The 13,884-nt window shown below is 42.8% G+C and overlaps 1 protein-coding gene across 3 annotated transcripts in view; it reads right to left on the bottom strand.

Annotated features, from left to right (window-relative positions):
- The window catches only part of gtf3c2 (general transcription factor IIIC, polypeptide 2, beta), a 115,839-nt gene that overhangs the window by 26,682 nt on the left and 75,273 nt on the right, over positions 1-13,884 (bottom strand). For all 3 annotated transcript variants that reach the window (XR_005943065.1, XM_041188262.1, XM_041188261.1), the window contains exon 12: positions 10,049-10,193. Coding sequence is in view for 2 of the 3 variants with exons in the window: in XM_041188262.1 (XP_041044196.1) it covers positions 10,049-10,193 (145 nt within the window). In the remaining variant the exon portion in view is untranslated. The remainder of the gene's footprint in view (positions 1-10,048; positions 10,194-13,884) is intronic.

Raw genomic sequence — 13,884 nt, forward strand, 5'->3', positions numbered from 1 at the left:
TGCCTCCTGCCACTAAGCCCATTTTGGATCCAAAATGCCCTGGATCCCATGGGCTCTTACCTTGTTTTACCATTCTCCCACGTGGGACCTTGTTAAAAGCCTCACTGAAGTCCATGTAGACTACATCATAAGAACATAAGAAATTGGAGCAAGAGTAGGTCATTCGGCCCCTCAAGCCTACCCTGCCATTCAATAAGATCATGGCTGATCTATCCCGGGCCTCAACTCCTCTTCAGTGCCAGCTCCTCATAGCCCTCAACTCCCCGATATTTTAAAAATCTATCTACCTCCGCTTTGGGCAGAATCTTCGGCTCACCACTCGCCAAGGGGTAACATGACGCGCGGTGACATCGGGTCGCGTCCCAACATCACCGTGCGTCATTTAGATTTTCAGTTCGGCGGGTACGCAGCCGACTCGGCTGTGTGCCCCGCAGAACTGTCAAAGGCTTATTAAGGCCATTTAAAAAGCCAATAAAGCAATTAGCTGAGCTGCCCAGCCAACCCTAAGGTTCAAGGGGCCGGCAAAGAGCCCAGACGGCCTTCGCACTTTTCCTGGAACCTCAACCACACCTGGGATGAGGTTTCATGAACGTTTTTAAAGTGCTTTAAAAAATTTTAATAAAATTAATGGACATGTAGCAGCCCATGTGACAGGTTCACATGACGGGATATGTCCTTATTACCTTTAAGTAATGTTTTACAAGTGAAAGTAATCTCTCTGGAGGCACAGAGGAGCCTCAGGGAGATTTCTGCACTCTTTCACACGCACGCATGAAAGAGTGCACGTCCCGATTCAGACAACACCCGCCCCCTCCCCCCCGCAAGGGGAGCGCTCAGCACATCTGGGCGCGCGTCACACTGGCCGAGCCTTAATTGACCTGCCCACGTAAAATGGCAGCACCCAGCCAATCGGGAGTGCCTATCGGCTGCGCGCCCCACCCCTGCACAACCCCTCCGATGGGGAGAAAATTCTCCGCTTTAAATACTTTCAGTGATCCAACCTCCACAACTGTCTGAGGTAGAGAATTCCAGGCATTCACTGCCCTCTGGGAGAAGAAATTCCTTTGCATCTCAGCTTTAAATGAGTGTCCCCTTATTCTGTAGCTATGTCCCCTAGTTCGAGGTTCCTCCACTAATGGAAACATCTTCTCAACATCTACCCTGTCAAGCCCCCTCAGAATCTTGTACGTTTCAATAGGATCATCCCTCATTCTTCTAAACTCTAATGAATAAAGGCCTAACCTGTTTAGTCGTTCTTGATAAGTCAGCTCCTTCATCCCAGGAATCAGCCTAGTGAGTCTTTTTTGAACTGCTTCCAATGCCAGTATATCCTTTCTTAAATACAGGGGCTAAAACTGTACATAGTACTCCAGGTGTGGCCCCACCAACACCCTGTACAGTTGTAACAAGGCTTCCCTATTTTTAAACTCCAACCCCCTAGCAACACAGGCCAAAATTCCATTTGCCTCCTTAATTACTTGCTGCACCTGCATGCTAACTTTTTGTTTCATGCACAAGAACACACAGATCCCTCTGTGCTGTACTTTTTTGGAGTCTCTCTCCATTTAAATAATAGTCTGTCTTTTGATTCTTCCTACCAAAGTGCATAACCTCACACTTTCCTACACTAAATTTCATCCACCAAGTTTTTGCCCACTCACTCAGCCTATCTATAGCCCCTTGCAGGTTCCTTATGTCCTCACCACAACATGCCCTCCCACCTATTTTTATATTAGCAGCAAATTTGGATACATTACACTCTGCCCCCTCCTCCCAAGTCATTAGTTTAGATAGTAAATAATTGAGGCCCTCGGACTGACCCTTGTGGCACTCCACTAGTTACGTCTTTCCAACCTGAAAGAGACCCATTAATCCCGACTCACTGTCTTCTATGTGTTAACCAATCCTCAAACCATGCTAATACATTACCCCCAATACTGTGAGCTCCTAACTTGTGCAATAACCTTTTGTGTGGCACCTTACTGAATGCCTTCTGGGACTCTGGCTTTGCTGCAGAGAACAGTATCTATTCCCTTAACTATGCTATCCCCATTATTACAACATTTACTTTTCTTCCCCCACTTAGATGGTGCTCTGTACCATGGTGCTGTGATCAATTCGCTCATCCTCCCGCCAGTCTGAATCCAAGTCATTAATATAGATTGTAAATATTTGGGGCCCAAGGACCGAACCCTGTGGCACCCCACTAGTTACAGCTTGCCATCCAGAAAAAGACCCATTTATCCTCACTCTCTGCTTTCTGTTGGTTAGCCAATCCTCAATCCAAGCTAATATATTACCCCTAACTCCATGTGATCTTATCTTGTGTATTAATCTTTTGTGTGGCACCTTATCAAAGGCTTTCTGGAAGTCCAGATATTCTACATCTGCAGGATCCCCATTATCCACTTTGCTTGTCACATCTTCAAAGAACTCCAGTAAATTAGTCAAACATGATTTATTCTTCATAAAACCATGCTGACTCTGATGGATTGCATTTTGACTTTCCAAATGCCCCATTACTACTTCCTTAATAATGGATTCCAACAATTTCCCAACGACAGACGTCAAACTAACTGGTCTATAGTTTCCTACTTTGTGCCTCCCCCCTTTTTGAATAAGGGCGTTATATTAGCATTTTTCCAATCCACTGGAACCTTTCCAAAATCCAGGGAATTTAGGAATATGATAGCCAATGCATCCACTATCTCTGCTGTCACTTCCTTTAAGACCCTGGGATGTAGGCCATCAGGTCCTGTGGACTTGTCACCCTTTAACCCCAATAGTTTGCTCAGTACTTTTTCTCTAGTGATGGCAATTGTTCTAAGTTCCTTCTTCTCTATATCCTCGGCACTACCTGTTATTACTGGGGTGGTACTAGTGTCCTCCACTGTGAAAACTGAGGCAAAACATTGATTAAACGTTTCTGCCATTTCTGCGTTCCCAACTATTAACTCCCCAGTCTCGTCCTCCAAGGGACCAACATTCACTTTAGCTACTCTCTTTCCTTTTATATACTTGTAGAAACTTTTGCTATCAGTTTTTACGTTTTGCGCTAGTTTTCTTTCATAGTTTACCTTTGCTCTTTTTATTTTTTTTTAGTAACCCTTTGTTGATCTTTAAAAGTTTCCCCAATCTTCCAGCCTGCCACTGATCTTTGCTTAGTTGTTGCCTTTATGTTATCTTTAACTTCCTTGCTTAGCCATGGATGTTTTTGCCCCTCTTACCATCTTTCTTCCTCATTGGGATATATTTTACTTGGGAGGAGTTGAATATCTCCTTAAATATCTGCCACTGTTCATCAACTGTCCTACCTTGTAGTCTTCCTGCCCAGTCCACTAGGGCCAAATCCGCCCTCATGCCTATGTAGTTACCTTTGATTAACTCTAGAACACTAGTGTGGGACTCAAGTTTCTCACTCTCAAACTGAACTTGAAATTCTAGCATGCTATGATCACTCTTCCCTAGAGGATCCTTTACTATGAGATCATTAATTAATCCCATCTCGTTACACAAAACCAAATCCAGAATAGCTTGCTCCCTTGTTGGTTCCACAACATATTGCTCCAAGAAACAATCTCTAATACTGTGAACTCTCCCTCAAGGCTACCCTTGCCAATTTGATTAGTCCAGTCTATATGCATATTAAAATCACCCATGATTATTGCCGTGTCTTTCTTACATGCTCCCAGTATTTCCTGGTTTGTGCCCTACTGTTAAACTACTGTTTGGGGACCTATAGATTACTCCCACCAGGGATTTCTTTCCCTTGCTATTTCTTATTTCTACCCAGGCTGACTCTACGCCTTGCTCTCCAGCGCCTATATCATTCCTCACTATAGCACTGATCTCTTCCTTTACTAACAAAGCTACAACACCTCCTTTTCTTTCCTGCCTATCCTTCCGAAACACTGCGTACCCTTGGATATTCAACTCCCAAACCTGTTCTCCCTGTAACCACGTCTCAGTAATCACCATCAAATCATACCTATTTATCTCTATTTGCGCTGTTAACTCATTAGTTTTATTCCGAATGCTACGTGCATTCAGATACAAAGCCTTTAAGTTTGCCCTATTGTCAATTTTCACTACTCTTATATGATTCTTTGGTGCAATATGGTGTTCCCACACTCTGTCCCTTCCTTTCATTTTTTGATAGCAATCAGCCTCGTCAGTAACCTGCAATCTTACCCTCTCCTTAAACTTTGATTTTTTATATTTCCATGCAACTGAACCCTCCCCACAACTATTTAGTTTAAAGCCCTAAAAAGGATTCACAAATAAAAATACTTTGCTATTTTCATTTCATAAACTATTTAAAATAGTGGTGCAACTGAAGTGCTGGTATCTATTAATTTACATTTGCTTTTGTGATAATGTTATTCACATGCCCCTAGGGGAAGGGGATGGCATAGTGGTATTGTCACTGGACTAGTAATCCAGAGACCAGGGGAGCGCTCTAGGGAAATGGTGGAATTTGAATGAAAAAGTCTAAAGACCATGAAACCATTGTCGATGGTTGTAAAAACCTATCTGGTTCACTAATGTCCTTTAGGGAAGGAAATCTGCCATCCTCACCTGGTCTAGCCTACATCTGACTCCAGACCCATATGCGGTTGACTCTTAAATGCCCTCTAAAGTAGGTTAACTAGGGATGGGTAATAAATGCTGGCCTGGCCAGCAATGCCGACATCTCATGAACGAATAAACAAAAGCTGATAAGTCTGATTTGCCATTTTATTTTGAATTATAAAGAAATCAGAACATAAAGTGGGCATCCCATGTTAATTCTGATGCATAACCAAAAAGGTATAAGGATATAAAAACAAAAAAACTGCAGATGCTGGAAATCCAAAACAAAAACAGAATTACCTGGAAAAACTCAGCAGGTCTGGCAGCATCGGCGGAGAAGAAAAGAGTTGACGTTTCGAGTCCTCATGACCCTTCGACAGAACTTGAGTTCGAGTCCAAGAAAGAGTTGAAATATAAGCTGGTTTAAGGTGTGTGGGGGGGGGTGGGTAGAGAGAGAGAGAGAGAAGTGGAGGGGGTTGGTGTGGTTGTAGGGACAAACAAGCAGTGATAGAAGCAGATCATCAAAAGATGTCACAAACAACAGAACAAAAGAACACATAGGTGTTAAAGTTGGTGATATTATCTAAACGAATGTGCTAATTAAGAATGGATGGTAGGGCACTCAAGGTAGAGCTCTAGTGGGGGTGGGGAGAGCATAAAAGATTTTAAAATATTTAAAAATAATGGAAATAGGTGGGAAAAGAAAAATCTATATAATTTATTGGAAAAAAATAAAAGGAAGGGGGAAACAGAAAGGGGGTGGGGATGGAGGAGGGAGCTCAAGACCTAAAGTTGTTGAATTCAATATTCAGTCCGGAAGGCTGTAAAGTGCCTAGTTGGAAGATGAGGTGTTGTTCCTCCAGTTTGTGTTGGGCTTCACTGGAACAATGCAGCAAGCCAAGGACAGACATGTGGGCAAGAGAGCAGGGTGGAGTGTAAAAATGGCAAGCGACAGGGAGGTTTGGGTCATTCTTGCGGACAGACCGCAGGTGTTCTGCAAAGTGGTCGCCCAGTTTACGTTTGCTCTCTCCAATGTAGAGGAGACCACATTGGGAGCAACGAATGCAGTAGAATAAGTTGGGGGAAATGCAAGTGAAATGCTGCTTCACTTGAAAGGAGTGTTTGGGTCCTTGGAGGGTGAGGAGAGAGGAAGTGAAGGGGCAGGTGTTGCATCTTTTGCGTGGGCATGGGGTGGTGCCATAGGAGGGGGTTGAGGAGTAGGGGGTGATGGAGGAGTGGACCAGGGTTTCCCAGAGGGAGCGATCCCTACGGAATGCCGATAGGGGGGGGGTGAAGGGAAGATGTGTTTGGTGGTGGCATCACGCTAGAGTTGGCGGAAATGGGGGAGGATGATCCTTTGAATGCGGAGGCTGGTGGGGTGATAAGTGAGGACAAGGGGGACCCTATCATGTTTCTGGGAGGGAGGAGAAGGCGTGAGGGCGGATGCGCGGGAGATGGGCCAGACACGGCTGAGGGCCCTGTCAACGACCGTGGGTGGAAAACCTCGGTTAAGGAAGACATGTCTTAACAACTTGCATTTATATAGTGCCTTTAACATCCCAAGGTGCTGCACAAGCCACGAGTGGAAATATTAAGACAGGCAAATTGGCCAAGAGGTAGATATAAGTTGCATTTTAAAGGAGGAGACAGTGATGGAAAGATGGAGAGGCTTAGGGCCTTGACAGCTGAAGGCATGGCTGTCAATCGCGGATCGTTGAAAATTGGGAATGGACAAAAGGCCAGAATTGGAAGAGTGCAAAGATCGCAGAGGGATTTAGGGTTCTAGGAACTTAATGGGATAGAAAGGGGCAAGGTTAAGGAGGAATTTGAAAATATAAATGAGAATTTTAAAATCAAGACGTTGGCAAACTGGACATCAATGTAGGTTTGACAACAGCGGAGTGATTGGTGAAGGAACTTGACATCAGTTACGATATGGGCTGCAGAAGAGTTTACAAACGTACAAGATGAGGGGGCCAGCCAGGAGGTCATTGGAATTGTCAAGTTTAGAGGTGGCAAAAGCATGCGTGAGGATTCCAGCAGCAGATTCGCTGAACTAGCAACCAGGATGTTATGGAGGTGGAAGTATGAGGTCTTGGCAATATAGTTCAGAAGCTCAAATCAGGGTCAAGTAAGATTGCAAGTTTACAAACAGTTTGATTCAGCAGTGGTCACGTAAAGGGATGGAGTTGGTGGCTAGGGAAGAAATGTTCTGCTTTTAACCAGTGAGCTGTGTGTGATTTTAAGTCACTAGCATGGTTGCCTCCTAACAGCCCTCTGAAGTGACCTAGCAAACCACTCAAATTGCATCAAACTACTACCAGAGGCTAATGAAGATGATCTACCACAGCCTTCTAATGCCAGCTAGGAATTGGCAATAAACGCTGGCTTTGCCATTGAGGCCTGCATCCTGAAAATGAATTTTTAAAAAACTTGCATTATATTGTGCTCCTCCTACAAACCAGCAAGATTGTCAGAGGCCTCTGATTCAGTCAACTGGTGGTTTTACTCTTGCCTTTGAGTCAGAAGGTTGTATGTTTGGGCCCCAAGTCCAGAATCTGAGAACACGCTTTAGGCTCATATTTCCATTTCAGTCCCGAGGTGTAAACTGTTAAAACACTTGCGACACAACTGTAACTACTTCTCAAAAGTAACTAATTGACTGCAAAGTTGTTAATTAGAATGGATTGTGTGGAGGATGTGAAATGTGCTACATAAAAGCAAGTTTTTTCCTTCCCTCTTAAATATCACCCCATGGTTATAAAAACCCTAAGAGCAGAGAAAGGGAAGTACAAAATAGAGCAGGTAGAAAAGGACAACATAATAATGCCACAATTATTGTAGCACAGTAAGATTTTTCATTGGAAATTAAAAGGTACAGTGTTACAGGATTAATGTTCACAAATGGAAATAAGCTGACTGAATGCACATTGTCAAAAATGCGTGAACCAAGCAATTTCTAAAGAGAAACACACCTGACAAGATGGGGGACATGAAAGAACAAGTGCTCAGTATAAATTCTCTTTCTGATGAATAACACCCCGAGTCCCTGTCAAGGTTCACATAGAGAAAACGGACAGTTACATATAACCATTCAAAAATGATTACACCATGGGGTGTATGGTAATGATGCAGTTTCTCCCATCATTGGTCAAGAAGTAGATTTAAGTAACATTTTAGAGGAGGAGACAGTGATGGAAAGATGGAGAGATTAGGGCCTAGAAGGCTGAAGGCATGGCTGTCAATAGTGGACTGGAGCATTTATACAAATGACATGCAGACTCCAGCGACACTGAAGAAATACTACAATAATGCAACACAAAATAGACCAGCACTGCCTGTAAAATGTTTGAGGTTTGTTTTCTCCTCAACTTTCTTTAAACGGAGGAATATGGGCCACAATTCAGAGGCAGATTGTTATTACAATCTGCAAAAGTAGGATAGTATAAACTGCAGCTGTGTTAGCGCGAAACATACATAATGAGTGCTGAAGGGGAGAAAAAGGAATCAATCTGCTATTTGTTTTTGGTGCAGACATTGTTGTATTTGGCTCAGTAAGTGACAATTCTACCAAATGCTATTCATATGTGTGACGCAACATATGGGAGGAAAATATGATAAAATGGTTTTACTCTTTGCATCTATTGCCTCTTTTCACAGGCCACCTGGAATTTCTATATTGCTATGTAAACATTGCCAATGAATTTGCTACATGACCTGCTGAGCGTTTCCAGCATTTCCTATTTTTATTTCGGATTTCAAATATCCGGAGTATTTTGCTTTGCCAATTAACATGTTTTATTGGCAGTTGGAGCTCATTTTCAAAAAAAAAATTGAAATGGACGAGGATTTTTCTTTTGCATTCATTTTGTATCATGTCAGCCAGCTGTGGGAAATTCTAAATCTCTTTTTCTGCTGGATATCTATTGCCTACATGCTGTACTTCACTGGGGTGTGCCACATGCAGAATAAAGCTTTCTACTCTTCTCCAGCAATTTGTCTTGAATCCTTATTATACTTAACCTACCACAATTGCCCTGTCTCTGCCAAGGAAGTACTGTATATCTCCAGTGGAACTGTTGAAGCAAAAAGGTCTTCACTATGGCACTCTGACATGTTGGTAATGTAGTACCACTGCAACCTTAATTTGCAATGTCAAGTCTGATGCAGCTTCAAATCTACACTGCTGAGTAGCGTGCTTCTGGAGGGGAGAAAGGGGACACACAAAAGCAACAGAGCAGGAGCAATTCTTATCCATCTTTACCTTTGACTCAGAACAACTTTACATGGATCTCGTTGTCGGCCCAGAAGGCCAGCAAGAAAATAAATGGGTTTCATAGTGTCGTGTCCCCGCATATTCTGAACTTCAAACTAATTTTTATAGTTTTAAAACTGACCACAAAAGGCTACAAAAAGTTCACCCCCCGAGGATCATCTGATTTCTCTTGTGGATTGAAACCAGTCCTCTGTCTCAAGAAGGAACAAAAGTGGAGATTCCAGATTGATGTTTGACTCAATGCCATTTCCTAATGCCAATTCAAAAGGGTAATTTCAAATTGAATGGGTCATTCAAATACAAAGGCACTGACTGTCTCAAAATCTCAAGGTGTGAAAGCCACCACACAGGATGCATCACTGATCTAACCACCTCCTTTATTTGGAAAAGGGCTTTGGACTTGAAAATGGTCACATGATGAGTCAGCCATGCTTTCTGTTTGCTTTTAAAATAACAGCAAGAAGCTATTCTGCAGAGAGAGTTCCATCAGAAAGCCATCGAACCAGCTGCATCTAAGAAGCCAAGGTAATAAACAGCAATGCCTTGAAAGTAGGACGAGGACTCCCTCAAAACTGTTCCAACTTTGAGTTAATCTGAGAACCAACCTCCTAGACATTCAACTACAAGAAGCCTCTCAGTTTACTGAGAATCCTCCCACTAACAAGGTCTTCACTTCAACTAAAGCATAACTTATCCAGGAAACTACAGGCCTGCCACAAAACAGATTGAGATAATCATAAATTATAATTGTATTGTTTTACTTTCATCTTCATATTTGTGTGTGATAGGGTGTGAGAGTCGAGGGAGTGAGATGCTGTATCTTAAATGTCTGGGGAAAGCGTGTGACAATAAATAACCCGCGCATTTTTTTAAACTCACAAAGCTTGCTGCTGGGTCTATTTAAATTGGGACCATCACTCTGAGGGTAAGAAAGCCTACACCTTTTACATAGAAACATATTGGTCATGGGCAATAACAAAGAAACACGAATTCTGTCCATGACAATAGGAACAGGAGTAGGCCATGTAGCTCTTTGAGCCTGTTATGCTTTTCAATAAGATCATAGCTGATTTGTGATTTAACTGCACATGCCGGCCTTTGCCCCACATCCCTTGATACTTCCGGCTAGTGCAGGAAAAATATATACAACTTCTGTTTCAACAGGATTGAATTTGTTTCCTCACATTCTTAGTTTCCTACCTGTGGGCTTTACTCCAAACAATGGCTTTGACAGCGTGGTCATGTGCAACAAAGGAATGGAAAGGATAGACCTTCAAAGTTCCATCTCCTTGTTGAACTCGTAACAATAATGATGATGTATTCAGATTCCAGAGAGCAACTGTACCTAATTTAAAGCAATTAAAAAAAACATTGTTTTATACATTCTAAGATATCAGAAGTGCAAATACTACAGGTTTTCTTTTGTTATTCATTCATGGGATGTAGGCATCGCAGACTAGGCCAGCATTTATTGCCATCTCGAATTACCCTTGGTGGTAAGCTGCCTTCTTGAACTACTGCAGTCCATGTGGTGTAGGTACACCTAGAGTGCTTTTAGGAAGGGACCATCAGGATTTTGACCCAGCAACAGTGGCAATATAGTTCCAAGTCAGGATGGTGCGTGACTTGGAGTGGAACTTGTAGGTGGTGTCCCCATGCAACTGCCCTCTTGTCCTTCAAAGTGGTAGAGGTCACGACGTTAGGAGATGCTGGTGAGTTGCTGCAGTGCATCTTGTAGATGGTACACACTGCTGCCACTGAGTGTTAATGGAGGAGGGAGTGAATATTTATTGTGGTGGATGGGGTGCCAATCAATGGGGTGCCTTGTCCTGGATGGTGTTGAGGTTCGAGTGTTGTTGGAGCTGCACTCATCCAAGCAAGTGGAGAGTATTCCATCCCACTCCTGACTTGTGCCTTGTAGATGCTGGACAGACTTTGGGAGTCAGTCAGGTGAGTTATTCTCCCCAGACCTTCCAGCCTCTCACCTGCCCTTGTAGCCCCAGTATTTATATGGCTGGTCCAGTTCAGTTCCTGGTTGATGGTAACCCTCCCCAGGATGTTCATACTACTCAACGATGGTAATGCCATTCAATGTCATGGGGAGATGGTTAAATTCTCTCTCACTGGAGATGGTCATTGCCTGGCACTTGAGTGGTGCAAATGTTGCTTGCCACTTATTAGCCCAAGCCTGAATATTGTCCAGGTCTTGCTGCATATGGACACAGACTGCTTCAGTATCTGAGCAGTTGCGAATGGTGAACATTGTACAACATCTGCAAACATCCCTACTTCAGCGATTATGGAGGGAGGGAAGTTCATTGATGAAACAGCTAAAGTTGGTTGAGCCTAGGACACTACCCTGAGGAGCTCCTGCAGTGATGTTCTGATGTTGAGATGATTGACCTCCAACAACCACCTGCCTTTGTGCCAGGTGTGATTCCAACCAGTGAAGAGTTTCCCCGATTCCCACAGACTTCAGCTTTGCTGGGGCTCCTTGATGCTACACTCAGTCAAATGATGCCTTAATGTCAAGGGCAGTCACCTCACCTCGAGTTCAGTTCTTGTGTCCATGTTTGGACCAATGCTGTAATGAGATCAGAACCTGAGTGGCCCTGGTGGAACCTAAACTGAGCATCAATAAGTAGGTTATTGCTGAGTAAGTGCTGCTTGAGGGCACTGTCAACGACAATTTCCATCACTTTGCTGATGATCGAGAATAGACTGATGGAGTGGTAATTAGCTGGGTTGGATTTGTCCTGCTTTTTGTGGACAGTACATACCTGGGCAATTTTCCACATTACCAAATAGATGTCAGCATTGTAGCTGTACTGGAATAGCATGGCTAAAGGTGCGGCTAGTTGTGGAGCATAAATTTTCAGTACTATTGCTGGAATGTTGTCAGGGACCATAGCCTTTGCAGTATCTAGTGCCTTCAGATGTTTCTTGATATAACATGAAGCGAATCGAGTTGGCTGAAGGCTGGCATCTGGTTAGCTGGGGACCTCCAAAGGAGGCTGAGATGGTTCATTCACTCAGTATTTCCAGCTGAAGACCGTTGCAAGTGCTTCAGCCTTGTCTTTTGCACTGATGTGCTCAGCACTCCCAACCATCTGGGGTGGGGATTTTTGTGCAGCCTCCTCCTCCAGTTAGTTGTTTAATTGTCCACCACCATTCACCATAATGTATATCAGTTATAGCTCATGCAGTTGAGTTGTTGGATGTTGGTAGTCTCAGGTTTGCGTTTGTGTTAATTCACAAAGCTAGTTACTCAACAAGGTCAGGTCAATGTAAGAAAGGGACTGACAACTTTTTACCACATCAAGGGAAAGAACTGAGACAATGAAGTCCATTATGGATCCCAACTGTGCAGCATCAAGGTTGCTGTTTCTGGTGTTGACCTTGCTTCATCATGCTAAGTAAACACATTAATGTAATTTTGTGGTGCACAAGTACAAGCACGAAATACTGGGGCTAAAACGTAAGGTAGCATCCTGTTAAGGTTGAGAAGGGGTTAGCAAGAAGGAACAGAGAAGGGTTGAACACGGAAATTTAAAAAATATATCTTATGTGCCCCTCCTAGGTTGCAGTGCTACTCAGGAATTCTGCATGTGCCATTGGGAGATCACTAATTTTTTTTCTTAGGGCATTAAGTATTCTAATGCAGAGTCCTTTGCACTCTTGCTGCTTTAGGCTGTGCTAGGACATCAGGCCTCTGTGTTCAATAACATAGGACACAGATGACCAATGCATGTCTGCACATTGGGCTCCCTGCATCTCATTATTGGTTCAAACGATCATTCTGGACCAAATCCACACGAGATCTAATGGCTGGTTATACAGAGACACTGGCAAGGATTTGAGAATGAGTTATCTGCTACCCAGCTGACCCAGAAGCTCGTGCACAAAGAATTAAAAAGATTGGAGCAAATAGCTGTTTTGAAATATGTTTTAAGTAAACAAGCAGGAAATGTTCTTCTTTCATTTAGACAGTGGTTTGCTTTGCATTATATTGTTTGAGGATACTGCTGTACCAACATATTTTTAGTCGCAAAAGAAAGAAAAAAAATCAATAAATGATTATTGCCCCATTTCATCAAGCTATATAATAGTCTACTGCTCTTAATTCAAATGATCTGATAATGCAAATTTTTATGCACTAACTATGCAACTTTGTTGTGCTATTCACCTTGCTTAATTAAAATTACTGGGCAATCTTCACTTTTAATGCAATAAATGACTGAATTATTGTTAAGTAGATTACATCAAAATCCCCATCCGCAAAGCTATTCTGAAGGCTGAGTGGGTAAATGAACTGTATGATATTGCGCTGAAACGTCACCACCATGAAGAACCCAGAATTGGTCTCTGGTCTGCTAAATTAAATTTTTTTAAAAAAATTCCTAGAATGAGGGCATTGCTGGGAAGAATATTTATTATATCTCTCCCAAGTTGCCCTTATACAATTGAATGGCTTACTACACTACTTCTGAGAGCAGCTAAGTGTAGGACTGGAGGCATTTATTGGTCTAACAACAACAATTTATATTTATATAGTGCCTTTTATGTAGTAAAACAAACCAAGGAGGCATTTTACAGGAGCACAATTAGACAAAAAGTTACACCAAGCCAAAGGATTAGTGGTCATAGAAATAGACTTTAAGGAGGGCCTTAAAAGGAGAATGAAAACTGGAGTTGAAGGGGTTTAAGGAGGGAATTTCAGAGCTAAGAGCCCAGGCAGCTGAAGACATGGCCATCAACGATGGGATGAATGCGATTCACAATAGGCTAAAGTTGAAGGAACACAGATGTTCTTGGGGCCTATGAGGCTGGACAAACTCTCAGACATTGGGAGGCATAAGGCCATAGATGGATTTTAACATAAGACTGAGTGTTTTAAATTTGAGGCACTGGCAGGCCAGGAGCTAATGTAGGTCAGCTAGCACAAGAGCGCTTGGTGAGCTTGACTCAAGTGGGGGGTAACAATATAATTTTGGATGAGCTCAAGTTTATGGAGGGAAACAAATCTGAGGCCAGCC

The sequence above is a fragment of the Carcharodon carcharias genome, chromosome 5 (assembly GCF_017639515.1).
Source record: "Carcharodon carcharias isolate sCarCar2 chromosome 5, sCarCar2.pri, whole genome shotgun sequence".
In the NCBI taxonomy this organism is placed as follows: Eukaryota; Metazoa; Chordata; class Chondrichthyes; order Lamniformes; family Lamnidae; genus Carcharodon; species Carcharodon carcharias.